Source organism: Paecilomyces variotii (assembly GCF_004022145.1).
Source record: "Paecilomyces variotii strain CBS 101075 chromosome Unknown C8Q69scaffold_1, whole genome shotgun sequence".
NCBI classification, from domain to species: domain Eukaryota; kingdom Fungi; phylum Ascomycota; class Eurotiomycetes; order Eurotiales; family Thermoascaceae; genus Paecilomyces; species Paecilomyces variotii.
In genome coordinates, this window is record NW_021167140.1 from 1,768,902 (window position 1) to 1,795,715 (window position 26,814).

Sequence of the window (26,814 nt, forward strand, 5' to 3'; positions counted from 1 at the left end):
GGTCCAATATTCCGTCTTGACACACGGTCCGGAAAAGGTCCCGGGCTCGTCCGGCTCTGAATCTCGGAGATGTAAACCGACATTTTAGCCACAGAAGATAAACGCGACTCAACATGCCTCCTGTGCAAATTCTCCCAAGTATGGAGGCTCGTCAAGACATACACACCCAAAACAAAGCCGTAAAAGCGTAAAAGTACAAATCCTGGATCGGGTCCGTCAGTCTGACGGAATTATCTTCTGACGTTCACGAAAACAACGCCACATTGACCGTCCATTTTAAGCATAAATAGCAGCTGCATGGATCTCATCTTCTTTCGTCTCAAAGGTCTCCACTAGGTCTTTTCAATAAATATACGCGGATAGCATCACCCAACCACTCGATATTATACCATTTTCCCTTCGAATCAAAGAGGAGAATCAGCGACAAATACACATCGCAATGCCTCAGTACAGAGTGGGACAAGAAGTTCGCTACAAACCCGTTGGAGGTAAGACATCGTTTTCATAGCAATCATATACCTCTCTGTATATACTGATCTGACATTTACATATCAGGCCCCGCCTCCCATACGTCTGAAAGCGTAGGCGTCATCCGAGAGGTTATCACGGAACCTGGGAATCTCACGAATCGAAATGTCGAAGCTTCGAGACAGAATCCACGATACGAGGTATGTGCTACATTCCCGCTTTGGGGATCCGCGCGTTTCTCTGGGCTTGAGAAACGAGGATCTCTTTCGCGGGAAAGAAACAAGTCTTCTTCTTTTCTTAAGAAGAAATGCTAATTCAAGGTCCATTCCCGACTCTTACATCTTCCAGATCGAAAATATGCACACGCATAAGAGATCCGCGATTAAGGAAGAAAACATCATTGAACCGTGTTAAGAAAGGAAGGGTTTCGGGTCATGGATTGGAAGGCAGTCTGATTAATGGGGCGTTGTGTAAAGGAATAAGGCGCCTGGGTTTAATGTGCTAAGGCTGGACTTCGTTATCAATCGAATAGCTTGAAGTTTTCACTCACGTCTTTGGTCTCCAATGCTATGGCATAGTAACGGTGGTACTTACACCAAGGCTACGTAAGAGTCTACTATAACTAGTACTACTTAGGTAGTACGTAGTAGCTTCATGAAGGCAGCTAAACTCCAAACTCCTCCACCTCTGAATTAGATTATGCGCTAAAGACATCTACTCCGTAGTCTAGTCGGGATCAAATAAGCGCCGGAGGAACGTGCTCTATATTCTATGGTACGTGGCGCGACGCGTCGATTTTGGCAATCAATTAGTGAGGCTAACTAAACTACCATAGACTAGACCTGTGTACTCGAGTCACTGTTTACATTATATCACTATTATCCACGGATAGGAAAAGAAGAAAAATCCATTTTGTCTATCTATCGCAACTAATCTTTGGTAATTCATCCACTTATTTGTTCGTTAGTCATCTTCCCATCCCGCAGGCTATCTTGCGTTCTGTACCGCGATGCCTCCCAAAACACGTGGTGGAAGCACCAGAACACGCGGTGGAAGCACCAAAACCAACGCGCCGAAAAAAGGACGCATCACAAAGCGCGCTCCCAATAAACGTACAACCAAACCAGATACCGTGATATCGTCTCGACAAGCTAGAGAGCTATCTCCCGAGGAACTCTGCTTCTTGCGGGGTCCAAACGGACCCCCGACCTACGACCATTTAGGTTATGAACTCGACTATCACAAGGTCGCTGGCTCATTTTGCCGCCGTGGTCGTCCAGGAACTCAAGCCTATACGGATATGCTAGAGCGGGATGAGCGAGAGAAAAACCGCAAAGCAGATATCATGGGTGGTCCTGAATGGAACCAGCGGTCGGCTATGACGTTGATGTTATGGACTGACCGTGTTGCGCGAGATCTGGGCATCCCATACCATAAGGTGAAGATGGAGCAATTTGAGGAGTGGCATGCCAAGGGGTTCCGCGCAAACGGGGAGGAGTTTATTGCAGCGAATGTGTCGCCAGAAGAGCAGGATAGGGTGACAGACTTGGCAACAGGGAGTGCATTTAGGAAGTAATTATACATTAAGATAGTGAGATCTATCTGATAATCTAGGTAATAACATATCAAGCGCACCAGTGCGAAAGCTTCGAGAAAGAACATAAGAACAAGACAGAATCAAAGACCAACTCAGACTGAGGGACGCCGATGTAGGTCTTCTATTATGGATATTTTATCTAACTAGACGACTTTAGGAACAACCAACATATATTAGGCGATAAATGCGACAAATTGAGGGATACTCATTGCAATCCACATGAAAACAAGAGGGATATCATAGAAAGAGAAAGGGAAAATCAGGGGTGGAAGCACATACACATAGGGAAAACTGCGGATACGCGATGAAAGCAAACCAGATGCTGCGTCGTCTGTCATGAGAACAAACATAATACCAAGGAAATTATTTGCCGAACGGGATTAGTTGTACACGAGGCTGTCTGCAATTATGCCTCTGCGGAAGTGCGCGATGGGGTTATTAGGCGTTTGTGACCATTCGACTGTAAATATGGTCTATTTCGGGGGCTGAGTTTTGACGTTGTTCGAAAGCCAAGCCTGTGGATAATATATAAGTATGCCGCATACTTTTGTGGAGGTAGAATACAACTTACCAGGCCCTCGAAGATTCCCGTGCCTTGCGTTGCAACGCTAGGAACCACGTACCACAGCTTGTCCTTCAGCTTGGTGAGCTGGAGAGCGTTGGTGACATCCTCCGGGCTCATATCTGCGGTAAAGCCATGTTAGCAACGAGAACGTGGCGTGATTTACAGTTCGAGACGTACGGCCTTCAATATCCTGCTTGTTGGCAAAGACCAGCAACAGTGCATCCTTCATTTCGCGGTCATTGATGATCTTGTGCAGTTCCGAGCGTGCCTCTTCCATACGAGCGGTGTCGCTCGAGTCAACCACGAAAATAAGACCTTGGGTTCCTGCAACAGACGGATATCGTTAGCATTCGCGTTCCGCCGGCGGCACGAATGAGCACAGCGCATACCGGAATAATAGTGTCTCCACAAAGGACGAATCTTGTCCTGACCACCGACATCCCAGACATTGAACTTGACGTTCTTGTAGGTGACGCTCTCGACGTTGAATCCGACGGTGGGGATGGTGGTTACGTCTTGGTTGAGCTTCAACTTGTAGAGGATTGCTATAGAGATACATTAACAGGCCGCTCTGTCAGTCGCTCTCGATTCAAAGCACCACCTACTTGTCTTTCCAGCCGCGTCCAGACCCAGCATGAGGATACGCATCTCCTTCGATCCGAAGATCTTGGCCATCACCTTTGATACTTGGCCACCCATTTTGCCTGGTTGCGCCGAAACCCTTGATTAGCGAAATTCGATCAAATAATCGCGAAAAACAATTCTCTGCCCGTCTGGCATGAAGACATGAAGGCCAATTGGATCTAGTCTATGGCAGATGATCGACCAGATGGCACGAGATTGAAGAAAAAGAAAGCAAACTGCGAGCTCTAGCGAGATTGACAAACTTGCCATGGCCCGCAGGACGCGCGACCATACTACTTACCCAAATACTCGACACAAGCTCCACTCCAAAGGTTTCCAGCTAGAAAAAGCACGAAAGGGCGCACGGCAATGACCTGCGACTCTGGTGCGAAGTGACTTGGCGAAAGGGAAGCCTCAGATCAGCTCCAGGTACTCGAGATGAGAGAGAGAAAGGCCGTGGAAAGCTCCCCAGACCATCGCGTTCGCAAGCCAGGGGAACAGCGGGGGCAGGTAAAAGGGGCTCCTGCTGACTAAGGCCCCGCGCGCTCACGCCAAGACGACAGCAGGTTTCAGTTGTCGATACAGCGATAATTCTAATTACAGCCAACATAAGTTACTGTTGTTGTTGTTGTTGTTGTTATTATTATTATTATGATTACGACTGTTATTATTCTATTATTATCATCTTGCCTCGAGTAACTATCAGCTGTTCAGGGGAAATTTCATCTCCCTGTCACCTCATCCTTGCATCGTGAAACATCTCCCATCAGGCGCTCCCGGCGGGACGGACCATTGACCAACTCCACGTTGAACCAAGACCAAGACCCTTGTTGGCCTTATCGCGGCCTCACCTCTGCTGCTTCCGTATGCACGCACCGGCTGGCTTCATCCACGCTGGTCACGCGGATGAGGAAGAAAATAATGTCGACCTGTTTCCGTCGTATAACTTATGCATCCTCAACTTGTTTGTTCCAGTGTTCGATGGAGAACTGGTTGGTTCTGTACGTCATAGGCGCAAGGATCGTGAAGTCATCCCGAGCTCCCGGCCCGATCTTGCTGTAATATTCAAGTGGTGATATGCTTCTCATTATTATCCATCGATATCTCAGATCACTTTCTCCGCAACTCATTCACCTTCGTTTCTAGAGTGACTCCATGATCCTGCGCGTGCGGGGTCTGTCGTACTTTATAATCAATTGAGCCTCTGCGCGTCAACCCGTGGGTACAAGAATACAGATAGTACAGTACATAGATCAACCCCGCACCAGACGAAGCAGAAGACAAAGCAGAAGACACATTAGCCATCATGTCTCCAGAGCAAGAAACCTTCCAGCGGCGCGGATCCGTCTATCAGCAGCGTCGTCTGAGCCAGCATACTATGAAGAATGCCTGGACCGGTCCCCCGCTAGAAGTATGAGCAGTTCTTCTGAACCATAGAATCTCCTGGCTCCAAATCCTATGGGCTAACTAACAGCACCGCAGACAATCTATGCAGGAGTATCTGCAACCTTCCATGACGGCCAAGCCTCAACGATTGCCATAGCTGTGCGGAATGCCACCTATCTGCTGGATTTCTTGGAACGCCATTTCGAGCCTGGCGAACGTGCTTCCGGCGCGGAGATCACCGGTCTGATCATCGAGCAATTGAGACAATACAGCGAGAATCAGCTAGAGAAGTTCATCGGTGTAGCTATTCCGGCATCGTTGGCGGAGAAGTGTCCGACGCTCTGTTCGCGGGTATGGGCCGAGTTGGACATCGTACCAATCATCTTCCGCGAGAACAAAGCTTTGGACGAGCCCCAGAACAGGAGATGGGAAGCCAGAAGTGTGGATGAACAGGCGGAGTCTATGGCCAGAAAGTGTGTCTGGTATGTTTTTCTCGCGCTCTGAAAGAGGTGGGAATGGACTGTTGACGGATATCAGCTTCTTCGGTCCCAACAATAATCCCTTGTTGCAAGTGGGCTACCGGGGGATGGTCGAGGTCGACGCAGGCTTCAATATCCGCCTAGTATCTCTGCATGATTACGAAAAGACAGTTGGCCACTTGACATGGAAGGCTGTCAAGCACTACGCTTCCGATCTCCAAGACAGGAAAGTCAAGATTGCCTTCTTCAGTGCAACACCTCAGGGTGGAGGTGTAGCACTGATGCGGCATGCTCTGGTCAGATTCTGTCATGAACTGGGAGTTGATGCTAGATGGTGAGCTCCTTACTCGCATTTTTTTTTCTTCTGCGCACGGGGGGTATGAGCTAACAAAACGGCAGGTATGTGCCAAAACCGCGACCTGGAGTGTTCCGCATCACGAAAAACAATCACAACATCCTCCAAGGTGTTGCACTTCCTGATGAGAGACTCTCACAGCAGAGCAAGGATTTGATCGCGGAGTGGATCAATGAGAATGCCAAGCGGTACTGGTTGTGCGAAGCTGGACCGCTGGTTCCACCTGAACAAGGCGGAGCGGATGTTATCATTATCGATGACCCACAGATGCCAGGCTTGATTCCACTGATCAAGAAGATCACTCCGAACAGACCGGTTATATACCGTAGCCATATCCAGATCCGGAGCGACCTCGTTGCCATACCGGGATCCCCACAGGCGGATTCTTGGAACTGGCTCTGGGAGAGTATCAAACAGGCAGACCTCTTTATCAGCCATCCTGTGAGTGCATTCGTGCCACACAATGTACCCAAAGAGATAGTCGGCTACATGCCGGCATCAACGGACTGGTAAGTTGTTCCATCATCCCGTGCGAGAGATGGGAAACTCACTGCTCTCACCAGGCTCGATGGACTTAATAAGACCATGAGAGATTGGGACATCGCCTTCTACGGCCGGATCTTCAACGCTTCCTGCAGAAACACTGGAATGCCCACAATCGACCACCCTGACGGCAAGTAAAGCGATTCTCTTTCGGAATTTATGCTAACTCAACTGCACAGACGAATATATCATCCAGGTCGCGAGATTCGATCCGGCCAAGGGAATCTTTGACGTCTTGGAATCTTACGAAAAGTTCCACAAGCGGTTGATGGACGCTGTGCCCGCTGCTAGACCGCCAAAGCTACTGATTTGCGGACATGGCTCGGTCGATGACCCTGACGGAAGCTTGATATACGATGCGGTCGTCGAACACATTGAGAAGAAGGTTCCCCATCTTGCCAAGTTCATCTGTGTCCTACGGCTGCACGCTTCGGACCAAATCTTGAACGCACTTCTCTCCAAGGCCAAGATCGCACTTCAGCTGTCCACACGGGAGGGTTTCGAAGTCAAGGTTTCAGAGGCAATCCACAAGGGCAAGCCCGTCATTGCTACTATGGCGGGTGGAATCCCACTCCAGGTTCAGGATAAGAAGACCGGTTTCCTAGTGGATGTCGGTGACACCGACGCTGTGGCACAGCATCTCTTTGACCTGTGGACAGACCAAGAATTTTACGGCCGGGTGAAGACTCACGCGCTGAACAACGTGAGCGATGAGGTCAGTACGGTGGGTAATACGCTGTCATGGCTTTACCTCGCATCAATGCTGTCAAAGGGCCACAAGATCGAGCCCAACGAGCGGTGGATCAACGATATGGCGCGTGAACATGCAGGCGTGCCCTACCCAGAGGATGAGACCAGACTGAAGAGAGCAGTCGAGGTCGCCAATATGCGGTAGAAAGGGATATGGTTAGCAGAGGAAGTATAGGGATGGTTTACATCCATGGGTAAGGGGTCACGTTGAAGATATCCTCTCAATCCAAATTAGTCCACATAATGTTGAACATATGAACGACAAGTAGACAACTATCAGAAGGCCTTAAAGAAAGTCAATCCAGCCAGATTGCAGAATCTTTAGTTTAAGCATCAGGAGAACTCGTTCGCAGGGTATCTTAAAATCACACAAAAAGAAAGAAAGAAAAAAATAATGGAACATCGCAAATCTCCACAACAACCCCAAAATGCCCTCCCGGGCACAACAGATGATAGAAGGACCCATCATATCCTCCACGACCAGTCAGGTGAAAAAAAGCAAGAGCAAGGTATCGAACTATATCCTGGAGTATAATTCCTCCTACCTCCCCACAAGCCTATACCTCTCTCTCGCCAACCCTCCTTCCGCCCCCTCAACACCATACCCTTCTCCAACCTCACCCACAATCCTCGCCGGAGCACCGCCCACCACACACCAGCTCGGAACCACCATCCCCGGAGGCACGACCGCGCCATCAAGTACGTACGCGAAATCTTTCAGAATCGCCATACTTCCCACGACCGCTTCCCGACCAATATGCACATGATTCCCCACCGACGCGGCCTCCACGACAGCTCGCTCCCCGACAAAGACATGATCGCCGATCTTAAGCGGATAGAAAGAATGCACGCCACGATTCAGCCGCGATGGCGGACGCAGGATCGCTTGTTTCGAAATATAACTGTATCGCCCGACAGTGATAGCTACCGAGGGCGCGGAGGATGATGATTGCGGTGCTGCTGCGGAGTCGTCGTTGCCGGAAGATGATTGAGGAGGTGGTGCGACTCTGTACAAGTCGCCACGGATCACGGCGTCAGATTGAATCACTGTTTTTCCACCGAGGATGATATGTTGTGTGCCGTGGATGAGGGAGCGGCGGGAGATTTTATTTCCTGTATCCTGGTAGTTTGGGGGAACGGAAGTGATTAGTTTTGGGCTTTTGTCTTTTTTCTCTGAGTAGGTAGGGGAGCCAGGTGGTTTGGGTTTGGGTTTGGGTTTGGCTTACTGTTTCGATATACTCTCCCTTGACTGCTTTGGGAGGCATTGTGAAGGATGAGGATGGGCTTCTGGAACGTAATCTGCGGTACGCGTGTTTTGTGTTTATTCCAAGCGGATGATAAGTAAGACATGATTCAACTTTCTGGAAGCTCCGGGGTAGATAAACTATCATTACTGCCGCTGCTTGGTCCTTGCGGGGAGGAAGGCGGTGAGCAGGACTTAAGGGGATCTTGTCTCCCATACATAAGTACCTACTTAGGAGGTGCAAGATCTTTGAAACCATTTAGTACATTTTTTTTTTCCAAGATGGTTGAAGGTCAAGCGTTGCAGCAGCTATAAATAACTAATTGCAGCGTACATAACTATTATGAGGCATAGCTAGCTAGAAACAGAAACAGAAATCACAATCAGGTATCACCAAATAATAAATTATCATTCCCATCGACTATCCTCTTTGCTTGTCATTATCATACCTCAACTAGTTACGTCCCAATGAGGTGGACCGTCTCTTCAGCGGAGGCATGTCACCATCCCAGTGTACTTTCATAGCTATTATTATAGTCAGCATACACCACTCTAAAGTAACCCTGAAAAATAGGAGAACTTACTTAGCGGGAAGACGAAGTAGCCTCCATGATCTTCACGCATGTAGATGTAGAAACCGCCCGGACGCGGGATCTTCTTGAGTTGTCCTTGAGCGCCTGGGGCACGTCGGAGGTTGTCCAGTCCGCCCACGACGCGGAGCATAGCAGTCAAGGCGACTTGGCTTGCCTCCTTGCCTAGGCACGTGTGAGGTCCGACACCATAGTGAATGTAGGAATCCAAGGGACGATCGAGGCGGACCTCATGCGGGTTCGGGAACACCTTAGGGTCGCGAGCGGCGCCAACCTGTTTCGAATTAGAAAATGAAACCCGGGACAAAAGATAGTAGTATCATAGACATACGAAGCTGACGAAGACTTTGTCTCCAGGCTTGATGTTCACTTGACGACCGTCATCGTCAACAGTGAGGTGAGTAGTGGATTCGCGGTAAGAGCCGAATGTGCCGTTGAGACGGATACCCTCCATGCAATAATGGAGCAGCTTCTCATCAGATTCTGGTGTATTCTCCTTTGCGAGTCTGTTAATATCAGGAAGATGAATCTTTCCCTCATCAGAGAGATAGTAGTCCAGAATTTGAGTGAACTATAGACCTTGATCAGCCGATATTTCTACATATACTGGGGTTTTAAATACTTACCACCTGGGACTGATTCGGAACCATTGCAACTGCAGTAGGCAGGATCTGAGACCAAGTGATCTCGGAAACACCCAGTCCGCTCTCGAGAAGTCTGCGGATCATGTGGATACCATAGTCCTCGAGAGCGTTGTGGTTGCGGCGAAGGCCGTCAATAAAACTAGATAGGAAGCCTGTCGCGCTGACTGACTTGACATTCGCCTCCACAATCTTGCCCAGCTGTTGCGCAACAGCACGAGCGGCATGTCGCAGGGGGAAGGACTTGGCAGGGTCCAGATCGAAAAAGATGCATGTGAAGATGACAGCCATGATCATGTACATCTCGTGCTCGGTGAAGATACCACGAGGATTCTCCTTTGTCTTCAATGGCAGAGAAAAGATGTTGGAAGCGAAATGCACATGGGCAAGGTTGCCAACACTGCTCCTGTTAGCATCTGCTAAACAACGTAAGATATTGGATCCGGGGTAGAACTTACTCTCGCGTGATATCAACCTGATTAATTCCGGCAATCTTGCACGACTTCTCCTGGAGAAGGCTCAAGGTAGTTTGCTCGTAGAACTCCTTGACGTGCTTGTGCCACTGGTCTCGGTAGAGGGACTTGCTCATAGTTTCACGCTGCTTTGCATGGAAGGATGTATCCCCAGACAGCATAAAGTCCAGACCACCTTTACCGAAGAGGAATCCGGTTGCCTCGCCCCAAGTGACGCGGAAGTCCTTTGCATTCTCCAGGATGATCTTGGCTGCTGGGTAAGATGTCAAATTCACTCTCGGAGGAATCAAAGCAGGACGATCCCAAGAATAGTCAGATTCTCGGCCGAGATTCTTCATGATGACCTTGTTCTCACTGGGGATGGTCATGGGATAATGAGCATAGATAGAATCAGGCTTGAAGTAGTGCGGGAACACGCGCAACATCAGCTTATAGAAAACGCAACCCTGGTTGATATTGAGGTCGTAGGCAACCTCGTTCCAACCCCAGTTTGTCAGGTTCTTGGGGTGATGGTCGATCTAAAGGGATTGGTCAGTTCGAAGCTTATAGAAGCAACTGATCTCCTAGAAACATACAGTATAGAATCTATCTCCACGAACAAGGGCCACTGCATCGGACAGAATGGCACGAGAGATAGTGTAGGTAGGAGCAATACCGACACCTGGCACCATGGGATACTTGGCTTCCTCGGACACAATACCGGGATAGAGCTCAACGTAGTCAGGGTGCTCATATAGATGACGAAGTTGATCAGCGACTTCAGGATCGGAGTTGATCTCCTCGAAGGTCTCGTATGGCTTGAGATTAAAGAACTTGCGGAACTCATTCAGCGACCCAACCTGCCATTTACGGGCTTGCTGGATACCCAGAATCTCGATGGCTCGAAGCGCCTTAGGGACGTTACGGGCACCAAAAGAACCTATGATTTGTAAGTAAAATACCGCATATGCCGCGATCAGTACTCACCAGCAACATCCTCGATTGCATCCGTTAGGATCTTCACCAGTTCCTCGTCCTTGAATGTTCCATCTTCCTGACGTTGAAGATGGGCGAAGGTGCGCTTCGAGGGGTCCTTGTCCAAAGAGCTCTCGTACTTGCCAAGACCAATCAAGAGTTCCTGCATGGAAACCTCGCTCGCTGGCTTTCCAAATAGCTCCTTGTAGACATTTTCGGTCCACTCTTCATCTTTCGCGCTGGTTGCAGAATGCCAACGGTAAGCAAGGTTGAACTCAACAGAGCACTGGTTACCTAATCCTTCCGGAGTAGTCTCCTTTCCTCCTTGCTTGTCCATTCTTGCACGTGGATCCTACTGCCGTTAATATATGAAGCCAATTATGCACAGGAATTGCACCACTTACCAAACACCAGGTGGAATTGCTTCTGTTCAGATTGATAATTGTGCGCAGATAGTCATACAGGATGATGTTGATGTAGAGTCCGCAAGTGACGCTGTAAACGTATTAGAAGAAGCTTCGGTTATGTTAGCTCCGGTGCTTACAGTCTTCCAGTCTGGAACAAGTCTTCATCATATTTAGCCCACGCCTTCTTGGCTGCCTCCGGCGCAAGGCCGTCCCGGGGCTTAGTGAATCGACCATTTTCATTTATCATGGCCAGTTGCTCGACAACATAGTTATGGAATCTGCGTGCTGTCAGTGACCCTGTCGATTTATGGGATAATTGGACTTCCTTGCCTGTTCAGCATAACCAGGAGCACACAGCAAGCTGCAGGGAATGCCTGAAGACGAGGTTCGGAGAAGCTGTCCGGCTTCAGTTTTCCATCCTTGAATGTTCGTATCATATCTTGCTCTTCCTTGACGTCACCATAGAGAGTAGATAGATCTAGGTAACCTGAAGTCTTTGAGAGATGAGGATTTCTGTGGTCTGTTTGGAAAATATCTACGTGGTGTTAGAGCTAGGTATAACAGAATATTGAGCAGTGCATACGTACCATGGATGACCAGCGATGCCCAGTCAAAGAAGAGACTGGAGACCTTGTTTGGATGAGGCGTGAACTTTTCTCGAGCAAATAGACTATCGAAAATCAGCCCGGGGTCGGGCAATGCTCCGGGCTGGATCGTCGATGGAGGAATCGATCGAGCATATGGAGTATTGGCAGCTCCTAGCCATGGTAGGGTGGGGTTGTTGTTAGATCCATCAGCAGATCTGTAGGCATATTCGTCTCCCATGTACCTGTAGAAGCCTCAGTATTCCGCTCCCATCGGAAACATGTATATAACTCACGAGAGTGGTGGGTGCGGAAGAGCCGTCCAGAGTTCATCCAAGAAAGCATTGGTGAGCTCGGTGCGATTTTTGGAGTGAGATGGAAGACCGCTCACGAGCTGCCATAGTTTCAGTTATACAGAAAGTAATGAAGATGACGCAAGCTTCGTACTTGAATGATTCTCTCCATAAGCATAGTCTTGTCATCCACATATTCGCCCTTGGCCTTGTTCTTCATCACATCTTTCAAGGTATTAACATCCTTGAAGCCAAGAGACTTCAGATCTTGAAAAAGACCACTGGAACCATCGGTCTCAAGGTACGTTCCATCTCCAGATTGAGTTGGAAGTGGTCGGCGCGACGCATGTATAAGCTGCGCATACTTCTCGAATGTAGCTGCTACTTCGCTTCGCTTGACGCCATGTTCTTCCTCCCGTGAGTTTCGAGGAGAACGCTTGTGGTTTTGCTTCCCGTTGGCTTGAACGCCATTTTCTTTGGATGAATTGTCCCCTTTGGACTTCCTGAAAGTGGATGAAAACCTGCGCATCATTGTGCCTGCAGTTAGGGTTTCTGTGACGGCACACAAGAATTAGGAAATTGGGATAAGGCTCTTCTTCCATAATCTCCCACTTTGAGTATTTAAAAGAACCCCGGAAAGAAAGCTAATAGCCTGGGAGTGGACCATTTCAATAGCAGACTCAAGCCACCAATACCGGACCGTCTATTTGTCGCAACTCCATACAATGATGTGCTCCGTGTCAGTACTGAGAGCTCCGCCAATCCTGGCCACAGTGGATACCTGCTCAAGCCCATCGTGAACAAATGAGATCACAGATATAGCTGCTCCAATAGAACAAATTTTGATGATCAGGGTGCGACCCAAGCTCCCTCGTGATGGTCATCCACTGATTCCATGTCCAGCTGGAGCTGTATGTGGGAACTATGGCAACCAATAGTTCCAGTAGATCGTAAACGCGAGGGGTACACCCAGCAATTCATTGTCCGGCTCTGCAAGCCACGCGGAAGACCTAGCCCACGAAGGTAGCTTATTATTTATGACCAGTATGTTTCCCTTCTCATTCTAGAATCCCTGCAGGAAAGGCCATGTAGTGCCGAAGAATTAACCGCCAGGTGAGATCCGGGTCAACAGAACATAATTGTTAGTCAACGAGAACAGTCAATGGCATGCAGTTGGTAACATTGACCGCGGGGCATTCCAGTCTACATAGCTTTCCCGTGCACCATAACTGCTGAACAAATGACCAGCTGAGAGAATCCTCTAGCTATGTGCATTGAGTAGCCGACCATGATCACTAAAATCCCGATGCTAACCTTGCACAACTTCGCTGTTATCTTTGAACTAGTGTGGATAATGCGTAGGAGGCTGTCTGAGAAATGAACGACGATCCAAATTCTCCACCACTAAACTCAAAGAGACCTTGAGGCTTGAAGATAATTCAGAAAGCTCTGAAGCAGGTCATAGATAGAACTATAGTTGTGACTAGCGAATAAAAAGCGCCGAGATGGTCTGCTATCTCATATTAGCGCGACATTCAGGTGGCACGGTGTTCTGACTCCAGTAATAATCGGGGTGATCAGATCAGCGTGTGGTCTGGTTTTCAGCTCGCCATCGAGATGCTATGAAGATCAGATCGTCCCAGGGGACCACGAGCCGAGCTTGTTCAACGAATCGAGAAGCGGGTGTTTTGTCCTGACCTCGTTTGTGGTCACCGTTATTATTCATAGCAGTTCGCGGAACGGTGGAGCAGACCGCAAGATCTTCTCTCAAGCCTTAGTTGGGCTTCCAATGACAACGCCTGCTCAAGTCTGGGGCGATCGGGTGCGCCCGAGTCCCGGCCGGACTGATATCGCTTTTACCATAAGATCATTTAGCTCCGTAGTTCGTTACCCGCCAGCCGGGATCGTTCGTTGTCCCCGCAGGTGGAGTTGGGTTTGTTTACCCCATCCACCATGTTGTACTGTATTTTGCTGATATCCAGATCCGAGTACGGAGGAATAATGGCTCCACTCCCACAACACATATGAACCTCCTTCTCATCGTCAGTGGCTAGCAATTCAAATCATGCTCAGTAATCCACTCGCACTCACTGGAGTCCACTCCCTTCGGTCCGAGCTCCAAGCGGCCCTTGCGTCTGGGCTCTGACCTAACCTCATATTTGGGTCGAGGTTCAATTGTTCATGCATGCAAAAGCCCTGGTGGCATAGCTTCCTTGAAGAAAGCATCCCCGAACAGAAATCAGAGTGACGATCCTTAGACCCCGACGCATGTTGCCATTTGGCTCGGGTCGCTGGCCAGCGTGCTAACGAGGACCTACAGTAAAGGCTTCGGCAAAATCCACCGTAAAGATTTGTCATGCATCTTAATATCGGTGGAACGTGGATTGGATTTCATACTGATGCGAGAGTGTTCGCTTACTCAGTTCGCGACGGGATTTCCAAAGTTTCAAAAGGTACTGGCTGGATCTCGTGGCATGAATTCCTGTATTATCGCTCTCCTATTTGCCAACAGCGCTGAGTGAGATCTAGCGAACAAGGCTGCCCATTTTCCACCTTGCGCGCAGAAATGGGTTTCTCCTCCAGCCATGCCGGTCCACATCTGCACTCAAGGCCCCCGGTCTGACTTCACGAGGTCATTATTGAGGAACATTGGCTGTGCTGATCAAGGACCCGGCAATATGGGTGTTTTCTATTCGCACACCCTTCGGAATGAGTGTGCACAGTTCTGTAGATTGTCCTCTGATTCGCCGGTACTCCGTTTCGTGCAAAGCTGTAGAGAGTAAGACTCGTATTTCCCTATATAACGGCTCTTTGCGCTATATCTGGCTCTTAGCAGGCACCGTTCTCCGACTCCTTGGCTTGCATTTTCCTGTGCCAGGCCCAAGTAGATTCTAGAGGGATCAGGTTCTTTCCTTGTCTCCCTGTTACCAATATGGCGACCGTTGGTCCTGCCCTTCCCCCGAAAACTTTCGTCTTGTGTTTTGATGGCACAGGAAATAAGTTCTCGGGCGATGAGTCTGACAGTAATGTGCTTAAAATCTTCCGCGTAAGTTTCCGTCTACTAGCAGGTTAGGCCAATGGTTAATTCGCTGCCCAGATGTTGGACCGCAATCGGGGTAATCAGTACCATTATTATCAGCCTGGAATCGGTACATATGTAACAACCACGTCCCTTTCCAACCATGGAACCTTCCATCGCATCAAATCAGCGTATATGAAGGCGAAGGATTCAGCAATTGGGTCGTCATTCGATGATCATGTCATGGGTGGATATAAATTTCTGATGCGGTATTATACGCCCGGGGATGACATCTATTTTTTTGGCTTCAGTCGAGGTGCCTATATTGCCCGCTTTCTTGCGGAAATGCTTGACTATATTGGTCTCCTGGAGTCTGGGAACGAGGAATTGATCCGGTTTGCATGGAAGACATTTGCCAAATGGCAACAGAGGGCTGGAGACACCGAAGAGGATCGTAAAGAGAAAAAGAAGTTGTTCAATTACATGAAAGCCTTCCGCGAGACGTTCAGTCGGCCTGTCAGTCGCATCAGATTCATGGGTTTATTCGACACGGTAAACAGTGTTCCACGATTTGAGTCTGCTTGGATGCAACGCAGCAAGTTTCCATACACGGCTCGAAGTTCCGCAAGAGTCATTCGTCACGCCGTTGGAATCGACGAGCGCCGTGCGAAATTCCGCCAGGATCTGATCTCAGAAGCTAGACCTTGGAAGGAATCTAATCACCATAGGCATTACTGGAGGAACAAACTCCACACGGATGGTACAAAGCACCAGGAAAAGCCAGAGGTTGTTCCCACGATCGTGCTCAATGACAATGACAATCAAGAGACCGCAGCCAGGACACAGGGAAAGCAGCGGGGTCACGATGACAGCGATTCAGTATATCGCACTCCGCATAGCTCCCGACCTGGCAGTCTGCACAACGAACAGAGATACCGACCTCCATCTCCGAATAGGAACGCTGGCCTTGAAGTCCCAATCCAGGCAGCCTCGACGGAGGACCTGGCTTCCATTCGCAGCGGCGTCTCTGGGACCTCACTCCAGGTTCCCGGTTTCTCCTTTGATGCTAACGAAGATGAGACTGCTCAAGATATCGTGGAAGTATGGTTCCCTGGTGGCCATGCCGATATTGGAGGTGGTTGGAAGCTGGCAGAAGGCGAGGTCTGGCCACTTAGCCACGCTCCTCTCGTTTGGATGGTGCAAGAGGCGCAAAGAACGGGACTCTCCTTTGATCCTAAGAAACTCAAACAGTTCGAGTGTTGCGAGGAGTACTCGGGGGACTTCTCCCCTATCAGCAGCCGAAGCGTCAGCCCTGACCTGACGGCAGAAAATAGCGAGAAGAGGACTGAGAGTTATCAGGCGCGGTATGGTGGCAGTCGCAAAATGGATCAGTCCATCTTAAGTTATAACTTCCACGAGGCACTGCGCCTTTCCAGCACCAAGGGTCTGCTTCACGACTGTCTCCAGTTCGGAGCCGGCTTGCCCTTCTCCTCTGTTCTCTCGTGGCGCATAATGGAATATCTTCCATTTCGACGTATGGATCTTCAACCGGATGGGTCGTGGAAACCAATTCGATGGCCTCTTCCGTGTGGAGAAGTGCGTGATATCCCATCAGATGCACAGATCCATGTATCTGTTATCCGTCGCCTGCAAGCAGATCCTACTTACCGCCCTGGCAATCTCATCGTGGGTGGAGGTGGTCGGGGTGTCAGAAAGGCCCCAGAAGAGTATGGTATAGGTGAATGGGTTATATTCCAGAATGAGGGAGACCCGGTCAGGGAGACCTACATCCGGAAGAGTCATTCTAAAAGGTGCAGGGATGACCACTTGAGTAGATGTCTCGAGATTGGTCATTGATTGAGACCTTCGTGATTGTCTAGCCCATGGAAGTCCGGCTCTAGCAGATAGGGGGCGCAATGATATCTTTTCTTTCTTGTGGTTACTGGAGTGATGAATTTGTTATATCCATGTTCCTTCGCGATTTGACAATCAGGCACTTTTTTTCATAACGAGGACGAACCTATTTGGCATGATGAATCTGTGAGCAATTTGGATATGCTTAGTGGCTCTTGTAACTAAATAATCTTAGGACCTACCGATGGTCGATATTATCACATGAAGCATGATGTCAACGAGATCGCACTTCAGTTAGTTTAGAGGGAATATTTCACGTATCGAGCAAAGATCTTACGCGAGTCTACATGCGTATGTGTAAGGAAAAGAGGAAGAGATGTCTCTGCTGTCAGTGATTGCCTGGTCTCAGGGAAGGCTGGCCGTGAAGCTTTCAAGAGGCTGATAAGATCAGTAGTGTGCAGTCTCAACCTCGCCATCTCTCTTTCAAAAAGAGAAGGAGGAAAAGGGAACAACACTCGGTGCATTCGTACGGAGTATTATTTGATGCGGTGAGGCATGTTTCACCGAACTATTATCGAAAATTCTCCAATAGTAGTCCACTATGGTCATAGCGGACAGTTCAGAGTCTCGATTGCCACAGTTCGTTCTGTCGCTCAGCGGAGAGGCAAAATCCAGCGCCATCGGCGGGAATCGCCCCTTACCACGAGGCATGCCCAAGATGCCATTGGATGTAAGACAGACCGCTCTCATGGATAGCTTGTCGAAGTCCAGACGTCCAGATAAACGCTAGAACGATGGTTTCTCCTGGCGACGAGAGGCTAATGCGAGCACCCGTCCAATGCCAGAGGGAGATGCTTAGTTTCTGCCCATCTGGCTGACTGTATGTATACCAAAATCCGAACAGAGACACTGGTAACCACGACGTGGACAGTTTCCAGTGCAACAGCACTACAAGAGAGAGAGCAGTCGAGAGGCTGAGAGTCCAGACCGTTGCATTGTTGATTCAGCTACGGCGGTCAAGCCGCATACCAGACCGCCCAGAACGTGCTTCATCAGGATGTTCGCGCTGACACGTTGAGAAGCCAGGCGTTGCAGACGGAAACAGACACTTTCAAGAGCCAGTGGACGTTCCAGAAGCGATCTTTTTGGCGTGGCGTGCCCAGTGGAGGGGAAACGGGGAGATTGAAGTGAGCCAAGTGAGACTAGAGAGGAGAGCGAACAACAACGGGAGATCAGGAGGTCTGGAGTTCTCCGCGTTTCGCTTCTCGGGTCTTCCACCAGGACGGCGTCAAGTTCACATTAACACTGGACTCGTTCTTCTTTTCTTCTTCTTCTTCTTCTCCTTCTGCCACTCAACCCCCCTCGATCGCTGCTTGTTCCTTCCGGCAGCTTTCGGGCTCAACGCCCTTTGACATAGAGTTAGCCTCTCCTTTCCGGCGTCCTTTCCGCTTGGTCCTCCCCAGATCTTTGACCTCATCATTTGCACACCCGACTCCATCCGGCCAGCAAGCTCATCCAGGTCGACAACAGCCGAGATTCCCATTCCCAAGCTCTTCCGGTTGAAGCTTGCCAGCTGTCGTGCATCCTTCGTCACTGCTCTGCTCGTGTCCGTCGATACAGGCGGCGCTTGGAGCGGCCCCTGGTCGCTCAGCGAGTCTCGCCGGTTCCCAAGCATGCGACTGTGAGAGCTGCAGGTTCTGGTCGTCTTGTCCTACGTTCGAATATTAAGGGAGACCGCCATGGACGCATCATGTCTGCTTCCGGAGCAAATACCGCTTCCTCCCAGTCCAACGGAGCCTGCTGGCCACAGTAACGATGTTGCGACCGAAGTCAAACAACACCCCCAGAAGCTCGAGGACGTCACGATAAACTCGTCGCTATCCCTACCCATTCAACAACCTCTTCGGGACCGATCTCCATTTTCGCGGACTCACTTCCGTTCTCGATCCCTGGCTGGCCCTCCGGGCGCTCCTATGACTCGTGCACACTCGACCCCAGGGCCCGACTCGCGCGGCCGGTACATCTTTATCACCAGTCCTGCGAAGCCACCTAGTCCTCTAGATCTCTCCAAACGGAGACACAGCCCACTGCGGATGAACTTCGAGGAGAGTGGATATCCCAGCATGGCATCTTTGAATGTGTCGGAGACCATATCAGAACACGCAGAGCTCGATAGTCGCTCCAGATCCAGCGGTTCTGACTTGGATACTCAAGCCAATTCTCCTACCTTCCTCACGACCATGCATCATACCTTCCCGCGAGCTGCCCGTCGACGGCCATCCTCTCCTCTATTTCCACCTGCGATCAACACCAGTGGTCCATACACGAGCAGCCCGGTGCCGACACAGTCCTCTCCAGTCACATTAGGAGCCAAATACAACGAGGCCTTTCCGAGTTATTCGACCTCGTCAGGATCATCCGTCCCGTCAACTCCCACGAGCATACGCTCCCGTAGCCCGAGCATTTCTTCTCTGGAAACGATCCCTGACATACCCGACGCGGAAGCAGCTGCCACGGAAGCTGACCGCATTGACAGTCTGAAAGCTGCCAATGACAGAGCTGATACAACTGCCGACACAACCAGGCTGCGCGGGTGGCCCGATACCTCGGGGTCTTCTAACGGCGTAGGTAACATGCGCACCGGGTTAGGAGGCTACGGCGTGAGGACCGATAAACGGAAGCGTTGGAGTGTCTGTGGAGCAGAAAGACGACAAGATCTCGATCTGGAGACTATCTGGGAAGATTAAGTGCGTTACCAATCGGACCGGACGCAGTTTTCGATCTCGAAATCTGAGAAGATAACATCTCCGGGAGAGAACCTGGGATACCCTCTATGGCTACGCAAGATCCTGCACCATTGTATCATATTGCCCATTTGGATTTCAACGTCTCTCCATACTTTTACACTCACTTTCGGCGTTAGATTCGACTTATTACTGATACCCTTGATGTCCTGGTCTATACGGCGTCGTTCAGTCGTTTCAAGTTTGGATTCCAAGCAGGCGTCTCCTTTTTTTTTTACCATCTAACCATTATGGCCGTCTCTATGCCCATCTCGGACGTTTGAAGCCTTTCCCTACCGGCGTTGTCATCAGAACTTTTTTTTCTTTCCAAGGAATGGGAGCATTCTCTCGTCTATGGACTCTCACATTGTCCTCATGCGCGTTGTTCACAGTTCCTCAACGACTGTCATCATTCTGCAAGCAGTTCATATCTATTCCCAAGCGGAGAATCGCAATCATGCCGGACATGAGATCCACCGTCTTCTACTAAGTCAGACTCAGTCTGCCAATGGCGTTTGAGAGGATTGTCTCTTTCTTATCAACTTTTCTTTTTTTACACACTTTTTCGCTTCATTGCTCTCTTTTTATTGCGCCCCTTTTTACGTCGTTTTCGCATGTATGATCTATCGCTCTCGTCACGAAAGCGACTCCAGAACTAGGGCCGGTTGTAGATACATATCATCGTCATCGTCATAACTACAAAGCTTCTTGTTGAAGTTTCTCGGGTTAGAGATATTGGCAGGGACTTGATGAAATATATTATCCATTCAATTGGGAACCTGTTTGTTTCCGCGGCACTTTGTTCTATGGAGTACGGCTTTCTCGGCTGTTACACAACCGGGTTTAGAATCTAGAAGCGCACGCTTGCCTGCCACAGAATAGGGATTGTTGTCCAATATAAGGAATTATATCTTGATCATGCGCTTATTCCTGGCTATGGGCTAGTCTCAAACTATCAATAGAGTCGGCGTCCGGACAAAAGACACGATCTATATGCAAAAAAAGAATGATATTGGTTCTTTAAATAATAGCTAAATCAGATTAATCTTCGATTATTATATCCAACCAGTATATAATAATCATTTGTCGTCTTGCTGTTCAAAAGCTATACTCCGGGATCTGGGGAGGTCTAGATGACCGTATAGGTTTTATCTCACGGCATCTTGTCTCGCTGCTGTATGGTCATCCGTTCCCAAAAACGCCCTACCCCCCTATCTTATCTTATCCAGTCTTAACCTTTTCTATCTTCTCTATATCTTATCCTCCTCTCTATTCTTTGGTAACGAGCGTAGTAAGAGGTCCGGTGTGGAACCCTTTGACGACACCAAGTGCAACGGCAGAAGGCAGCGAGTCGTCTCTTTTTAGGTCGAGACCAGCCTTTGGCAGACCATATACATCGCATATCTGTCCAGCGGCACGCTCACCACTCCAGTATGCACCTGCGGTTGTTCCCAGGTCAACAAAGGGCGCAGTATGCTCACCGGCAAACCACACTCCACGCTCGGCGCCAACTCCGGCTCTGAAAGTCTCGATATCCTTGTCACCCTGTTCGAGGCCGACCTGGAAATTCGAATATGAGCCGTTGCCTGCGTAAGGGTCATTTTGCCACTGCGTAGCTAAGAAGGCGGACGGCTTGCAATCCGGAGATGACGCAGAATAATTTGGCAGGCGGGAGTAATAAGGAAGAAGGAATTCATTGAGGATGTGGTATAGCTTTTCCGAGGAAGGGTCCAAGCCTGTGATCTGCGACACTATATGGGTTGCACAGGGCCCATATGTATAGAAGAGTAGAGTTGGATGATTGCAGCCATCGGGCAAATCAGCTAGCGAGATGGATTCCTGGTTCCAGCTTATATCCTCCGGGTGTTCGACATAAGTTGGGTTGAGAAATTGTGCAAATGCTGGAGGATTGCTGCTGGGACCCTTGCCGTTGAAGACTTCATGCATCCCATTCGCTTTCCCAGAATCCATATCTGGAAGTGAGGCTCTGGGCTGGGTATGCCAGAAAGCCCGCGGAAAAGTTACGTATACCTTCTCAAGCCGTCCATACGATATACTGTCGATAGCGCTCAGCAGACGCGATGGAAGAGCAGGACTGAAAGCTTCTTTGTTTCGTTTTAACCAGCCCAAGGGGCACGTAACGACGACTTCGTCGAAACTATATGAATCTCCAGTCTTGGTCGTCACTGTGACTTGATGATCCACGCCGGGTTTCCGTGGATTTGCCTCGATCCCGATGACGGGCTCATTCAGACGGATATCCGCCCGTCCAAGAACTGCCCGAGAGATATGGTTTAGGATATTCCTGTAGGTAGATGCGACAAAGAGATTATCTGTACATAGCTTTTTAGCTGTTTCATCTTTTATCAGCATTCAACGATACAGCAATACTCACTCTCATCGATGCATTCTTCGAGGCAGAAGAATTTCAGACTCTGTCTGTCTATCGGATCCCCTACATAGGAACCCCACATTTTAGAGGACTCGATGCATGCGTCCTTTTCTGCTTGCGTGAAGTTGGTTTGCGCAACCCGTTCTTTAAAGAAATCTAGCAGACTCTTATCAGCGGGGATCTCGTCCTTGAACCTATTGCTATGCTCGAACGCCTCATCGAGGGTAGTCCACACAAAGTCAGAGATCTTAGTAGCCGTCTTTTCATCATAGAGGTTTCCAGCAGTGTCAAAGATCGACTGTCTTCCGTCCCAGTCATGCGTCGTCGTATTCGATAACACGCCTATCTTGGAAATTGGATTATCCAAAGTACCATGGATCCAATTAGGACCGCTGTTGCATTGTCAGTCATGTTCATCTGCACAGATCAACGGACCTACAGGTCAACAAGGTGTCCTCCGATTTCACTTTGACAAACCTGTTGCTTGTCGTTAGATATCTCTCCGGACTGGAGATCACTGGTAGACGTACTCTGCCGCCAATTCTATCCCTTGCCTCAATGATCGTCACCCGGACACCATTTTGGATCAGGATGTCTGCGCATCTCAGACCAGCTATGCCAGCTCCAATGATGCCGACATGGGGAGTCTTTCCCATAAGTGGCATGCTGTACCAAAAAGTGGAAACTGGCACCTTAGTAGCGGCCGGAGACGGATAGGGGTCGAGGAGAATGCTCTTAGGAAAAGGAGACTGATGCCACCTTGTGGGCTGCGTCAAGCGGTTAGTCTTGCACTCCATAAGTTTACACAATATAAGAATAATAATCTCTCTCGAGCTCTCTCTAAGGTCACCGACGTGAGACTCTGAAAGAAAATGCAACCATAGATAAGAGATAACGGGACGAAGAAAGCTCTTAGGTTGGATGAAATGAAATTGAGAAACAGTTGCAACTAAGTGGTTCAAAAATGGCTTCTAGACTGGAGTCCCGAGAGGGCATCATCATACAGGCGCTCTGGGGAGGGCATCTGTTCCTCCTCAACAGGATGAACTAGCAGGCCCTACTGGCTCAGCAATCAGATGCAGAAGGCGCATGATGTTCCCTCTAGCAGTAATTCAGGGCAGCCAGTATGAATACTGTGAATACGTATGGCACGGAAAGAGCACATCAAAGATATAACCACAAGACCAGTAGTTTGCACAACATAGATAACGGTGTACCAGAAGCTCGGAGAAAAAGTATGCAGCATACCTCAGGATAACCTACCGCTCGTGGGAAAGGCCGGACGACGTGGGAAAAGCAAAGAACAACGAAAAGGCCTGCTCGAGAAGATGCAACGAGATCTCGAGAGAACAGACACAGTATTAAAATGAAAGACGTAGAACTGAAATAATGGATATTGTGAAGCAATATGGATAAATCCTTTTATCACAGAACCACGTTTCCACCGGCCAAGCACCACGGGTTCGAAGCACGGGCCACCCGTTAACGACCTCAAGGGAGGGAGTTACGCTTTCTCTTCTTCTTCTTCTTCTTCTTCTCTCAAGCTCTTTAGGTATGATCGGATGATCATCATGGTTCGACCTTTTTCTTACGAGACGAATCCACCGGTCCTACAGTGCTAGCGGTATCCAAATACATGATAATACCCTCGCGAGCTTGGCGGGGTTGCTATCTTAACGCTTATCCTCGGAGGCGGGGAGTATCGTTATCATCAGGGATGGCATTAAAGTGATAGGACTACCTGAATGAACTCTCTACGATCACCGGGTTATCGGTGTCGATGCGCTGGTCAAGTGGAACTGATCGTCACAACATCAAGAGTTTAACTTGTACAAAGGAAAGCTCAATCCAATCGTTACTAATATGCATCGCTCGTGCGCCCCATGGGGTACATATGCCGCCCGTCCAGGTCACGGCTTGAAAAGGAATCGTTTGTTACAAAGGAAATGGGTAAAAGAGCGGCAGTGCTTATCGCCATGCACCTTGGCTTAGTGATAACAGGCCCTGAATGCAATCGAGGTCTTCTTCCTGGCTAGGCCCGCCAGCGGCAGACATGAATGCAGAAACCTCTTCATCAACCTCCGGTGCCAGAGCATTCTCTTTACTTGCACTGGGTCCCTGATTTCGGGATGACCGTGCGTGCCTGCCATCGGCCATTACCTTCGAACTTTTCCCAGGCTGGTCTTGCGCCCGACCTGCTTCCTTGAGTATAGGACGCCGGTTCTGCCTGGGAACTGCTCTCCGGCGGACCTGAGGTTGCTGTGTTCCCGGGACCCAGTTTTCTTTGTCGGAATCGCCAGGGTCGATGTCTTCAAAAACTTCATACTTCGAGCCATTGTACGACTTGAGATCCTTCCGTGGCAAAGGGCTCTTGTCCATGGAGATATTCTGATCAGACTGGAGTCTTCCTAGGGATGAAACAGTGCGCGACAATTTGCGCCTCTTCTCGCCTGACTGTAATGGAACCGCCACCCTGTTCTGAAGATCCGAACGGGGAGCAAGAGCATTTTCTCGGCCAGAGAAGCTCCGACTTAATGATCGGTTACTCCTGGACCGCATCAGACCAGATTTAGCGGCGTTGGGTGTACCCTGGGAACTTGACGGAGTGGACAGTGCACTTCGAGCATCAGTATCGCAGTACAGTTCCCAGTTGCGAGCGTCACGAGACCTCCCAAAAGCCTTGTTACGGACATCCCGATCTAGCAGATCTGGTCTCGCTGCACCCAGGCTGACAGCACTGTTGCTTCTCCGTAGGCCGCCAGCTCGAAAGCTTCTGTTTGGGGTGGGAAACAATACCGTCCGCGCTTTGGAGGGGGATGGCTCGTTTCCGGTTCGAATCAATGCTTCACCGTCTGAAGACATTGAGATTCTCACTGCGCTGCGTCCCTTCAACGGCGACGGTGTCATCTCTCCTTCCTTCCTGACCATCGCCTCGCCGTCGAAGGATAGTGATATTCGCAATGAGGGTGGCGTCTTTACCCCAGGCAACCTCTGGATGCCTGTCCTCTCAATGCCGTGTTGGGTCTCGGATTCGCCACTGCAGATGTCTGTGAATGTCCGTTTTCTTTTGGGGGATTGTCCAAGTTGTTCTTCCGCAGACATGGTCTCTTTTAGAGGCTTTATTTCCGGTTTGTCAACAGTCCCGGGAGCATTCCTGATGCTACTCGAAGACTTCGAAGCGACGCTAGTCTGCGAACTTTGTATCTGAGGCTCAACCTCTTCATTATCCGCGGAAACTACTCCGGAATCGAACGACGATTGAAATGATGCGTTGAGGTGTGAGTTTGTTACAGCGTTCGAGTCTGTGGCTTGCTCGCCTCCGTCACAGTGCTCCGCCCCACTCGATGAACCTTTCTCCGCCAACACGTTGTCGTCACTTCCGCTGTGCTGCGAGGAATCCTGCGACGTCGATCGAGGGGCCAGAAGTTCATGTGGTTGAAGAGGTTTCGACTTCCGTCGATCGTTCTGCCTGCGGTTTTGGAACCATATCTATATCCGTGCAATCAAAAGTTAATACACTGGAAAGACGCGCTGCATACGCGTTATTGGGGAACGTACCTGAACTTCCTTTTCCCCCAGAGCAACCCGACTAACTATACTGGCCCGAGCTGCCTTGTCTGGTTTCGGGTTTCGTCTATACTCCGCCTCCAAAATGGCATGGTCCTCAGGACTTATGCAGCAGGTATTGTTAGCAAGTCCGTTCACAGCGGCGCCAGAGACGCGACAAGCGCGACGACAGGATCACAAATTGTAGGATAAACTCACCTGGTCCGACGGCGCTTCTGGCGTGCCAGCAGCTTATTATCGACGCGGGGAGGTAGATTTTGCGTCAATGTCTTCTGCGAATGGACCAGAAATGCGTAATTGAGGGCTGCGGACTCCGATGCGTTTGTTGGCGGCGGAGGTGACGAGCTGGCCGCTCCTGAGGGCTCCTGGTCACCCATTGTCGACGCAGTAAGGGGTCACTTGCTGTCACAACAAAGAAGAGAGACCCAGGAGGATATAAATCAGTCGAGACCTTAATGTCCCATCAACCGCGTCGCGATGTGGACGCGGACGGCGCACCGTGCAGCAATGGAGGTACATGGACTCGGGCCGGTTCTCGACCCGCCACTAGCTGCTTCGAGACGCGGTCATCCACGACTCCAATCTCGAGCAATCCATGGCTTGGTTTTACACGGACTGTATCTCTATTCTTTTATATGATCTATGGCTATCGACTCATCCCCGCCGCATATAAGTTGCTCCCGTCTCCTCGAGAAAATGACCCCGCGGGGTTCTCTTTTGCGAGACTTATCCTCGCAAGTGTTTGCTCTTGGACCACCTCAAATAAGTTTAGCCAATAGCAGTCTAAAACATTAGACTACCTTAGGCCATCTAAAAGCTCTTCTAGTTCGGTCGTTCGCTGTCATGCGTTCGCACCAAACTGGCAGCATCGAGCCCGCAAATGTTTTGGTATCCCGCGGGACCTTGCCTTTCCAGCTATAAAATACATACGTCCTCTGTTGTTGTATCTACAAGGGCGTCTCGCAACTTGTATAGAAAACGACTGTTGCATGATCTTTTTCATCTCTTCAAAAGCCTTCGCTGACGTCGTCTAGGAAATTACGGACTTGAGACGACGTGCTAATTCTATTCCTAGAGCGGCATGTGTGTTCTCGCGTTCTCGATTGTTCGTTGAATCGTTCCGGCCAGACGCGCGGGAACGCGAGATCCCGTGACCGTGACCTCGTGCTGCTCTAACCGGATGCGGCACAGCTGAGAGTCGGCCCTTCACAGTGAGTAATCGTTCAATTCTCAGCTGTCAGGCAACA

General features: G+C 49.7%; 10 protein-coding genes across 10 annotated transcripts; 5 read left to right on the forward strand and 5 right to left on the reverse strand.

Moving 5' to 3' along the window:
• Positions 1-91: 91 nt before the first annotated feature.
• Positions 92-1,165, forward strand: C8Q69DRAFT_450993 (hypothetical protein). The gene is made up of 3 exons (XM_028629472.1): positions 92-488; positions 556-668; positions 817-1,165. The coding sequence occupies exons 1-3, from the start codon at positions 440-442 to the stop codon at positions 880-882; spliced, it is 228 nt and encodes a 75-aa protein (XP_028489052.1). The 5' UTR covers positions 92-439; the 3' UTR covers positions 883-1,165.
• Positions 1,166-1,266: 101 nt separating this feature from the next.
• C8Q69DRAFT_24403 (hypothetical protein) lies at positions 1,267-2,291 on the forward strand. Its single transcript, XM_028626522.1, has one exon. The coding sequence runs from the start codon at positions 1,478-1,480 to the stop codon at positions 2,042-2,044; it is 567 nt and encodes a 188-aa protein (XP_028489053.1). The 5' UTR covers positions 1,267-1,477; the 3' UTR covers positions 2,045-2,291.
• Positions 2,292-3,501, reverse strand: C8Q69DRAFT_24584 (ADP-ribosylation factor family-domain-containing protein). Its single transcript, XM_028626544.1, has 5 exons — positions 3,236-3,501; positions 3,020-3,175; positions 2,808-2,954; positions 2,637-2,749; positions 2,292-2,580 (listed from the first exon to the last, which is right to left on the reverse strand). The coding sequence occupies exons 1-5, from the start codon at positions 3,327-3,329 to the stop codon at positions 2,539-2,541; spliced, it is 552 nt and encodes a 183-aa protein (XP_028489054.1). The 5' UTR covers positions 3,330-3,501; the 3' UTR covers positions 2,292-2,538.
• Positions 3,502-4,560: 1,059 nt separating this feature from the next.
• C8Q69DRAFT_484305 (hypothetical protein) lies at positions 4,561-6,912 on the forward strand (the record flags this gene model as incomplete). The annotated part of the gene is made up of 6 exons (XM_028631763.1): positions 4,561-4,665; positions 4,737-5,122; positions 5,178-5,453; positions 5,519-5,983; positions 6,038-6,147; positions 6,197-6,912. 6 exons carry the CDS (start codon positions 4,561-4,563, stop codon positions 6,910-6,912), a joined length of 2,058 nt encoding a protein of 685 aa, XP_028489055.1.
• Positions 6,913-7,308: 396 nt separating this feature from the next.
• C8Q69DRAFT_502942 (trimeric LpxA-like protein) lies at positions 7,309-8,032 on the reverse strand (the record flags this gene model as incomplete). The annotated part of the gene is made up of 2 exons (XM_028632439.1): positions 7,309-7,887; positions 7,994-8,032. The coding sequence occupies 2 exons, from the start codon at positions 8,030-8,032 to the stop codon at positions 7,309-7,311; spliced, it is 618 nt and encodes a 205-aa protein (XP_028489056.1).
• A 258-nt stretch (positions 8,033-8,290) lies between these two features.
• Positions 8,291-12,361, reverse strand: C8Q69DRAFT_512044 (fatty acid oxygenase PpoC; the record flags this gene model as incomplete). Its single annotated transcript, XM_028633281.1, has 13 exons — positions 8,291-8,535; positions 8,595-8,874; positions 8,932-9,171; positions 9,227-9,641; positions 9,700-10,232; positions 10,290-10,633; positions 10,681-11,020; positions 11,073-11,163; positions 11,213-11,360; positions 11,398-11,610; positions 11,663-11,904; positions 11,956-12,053; positions 12,107-12,361. Coding segments are annotated over 13 exons (3,270 nt in total), but the record flags the coding sequence as incomplete, so codon positions are not given.
• Positions 12,362-14,679: 2,318 nt separating this feature from the next.
• On the forward strand, positions 14,680-17,068 carry C8Q69DRAFT_24559 (hypothetical protein). Its single transcript, XM_028626542.1, has 2 exons — positions 14,680-14,998; positions 15,050-17,068. The coding sequence occupies exons 1-2, from the start codon at positions 14,885-14,887 to the stop codon at positions 16,826-16,828; spliced, it is 1,893 nt and encodes a 630-aa protein (XP_028489058.1). The 5' UTR covers positions 14,680-14,884; the 3' UTR covers positions 16,829-17,068.
• A 1,496-nt stretch (positions 17,069-18,564) lies between these two features.
• Positions 18,565-19,572, forward strand: C8Q69DRAFT_502945 (hypothetical protein; the record flags this gene model as incomplete). The annotated part of the gene is made up of 1 exon (XM_028632440.1): positions 18,565-19,572. The coding sequence occupies one exon, from the start codon at positions 18,565-18,567 to the stop codon at positions 19,570-19,572; it is 1,008 nt and encodes a 335-aa protein (XP_028489059.1).
• A 1,305-nt stretch (positions 19,573-20,877) lies between these two features.
• On the reverse strand, positions 20,878-22,665 carry C8Q69DRAFT_440515 (hypothetical protein; the record flags this gene model as incomplete). The annotated part of the gene is made up of 4 exons (XM_028628657.1): positions 20,878-21,941; positions 22,004-22,392; positions 22,440-22,477; positions 22,531-22,665. The coding sequence occupies 4 exons, from the start codon at positions 22,663-22,665 to the stop codon at positions 20,878-20,880; spliced, it is 1,626 nt and encodes a 541-aa protein (XP_028489060.1).
• Positions 22,666-23,968: 1,303 nt separating this feature from the next.
• On the reverse strand, positions 23,969-25,944 carry C8Q69DRAFT_502947 (putative homeobox transcription factor; the record flags this gene model as incomplete). Its single annotated transcript, XM_028632441.1, has 3 exons — positions 23,969-25,489; positions 25,559-25,670; positions 25,766-25,944. The coding sequence occupies 3 exons, from the start codon at positions 25,942-25,944 to the stop codon at positions 23,969-23,971; spliced, it is 1,812 nt and encodes a 603-aa protein (XP_028489061.1).
• Positions 25,945-26,814: the final 870 nt, after the last annotated feature.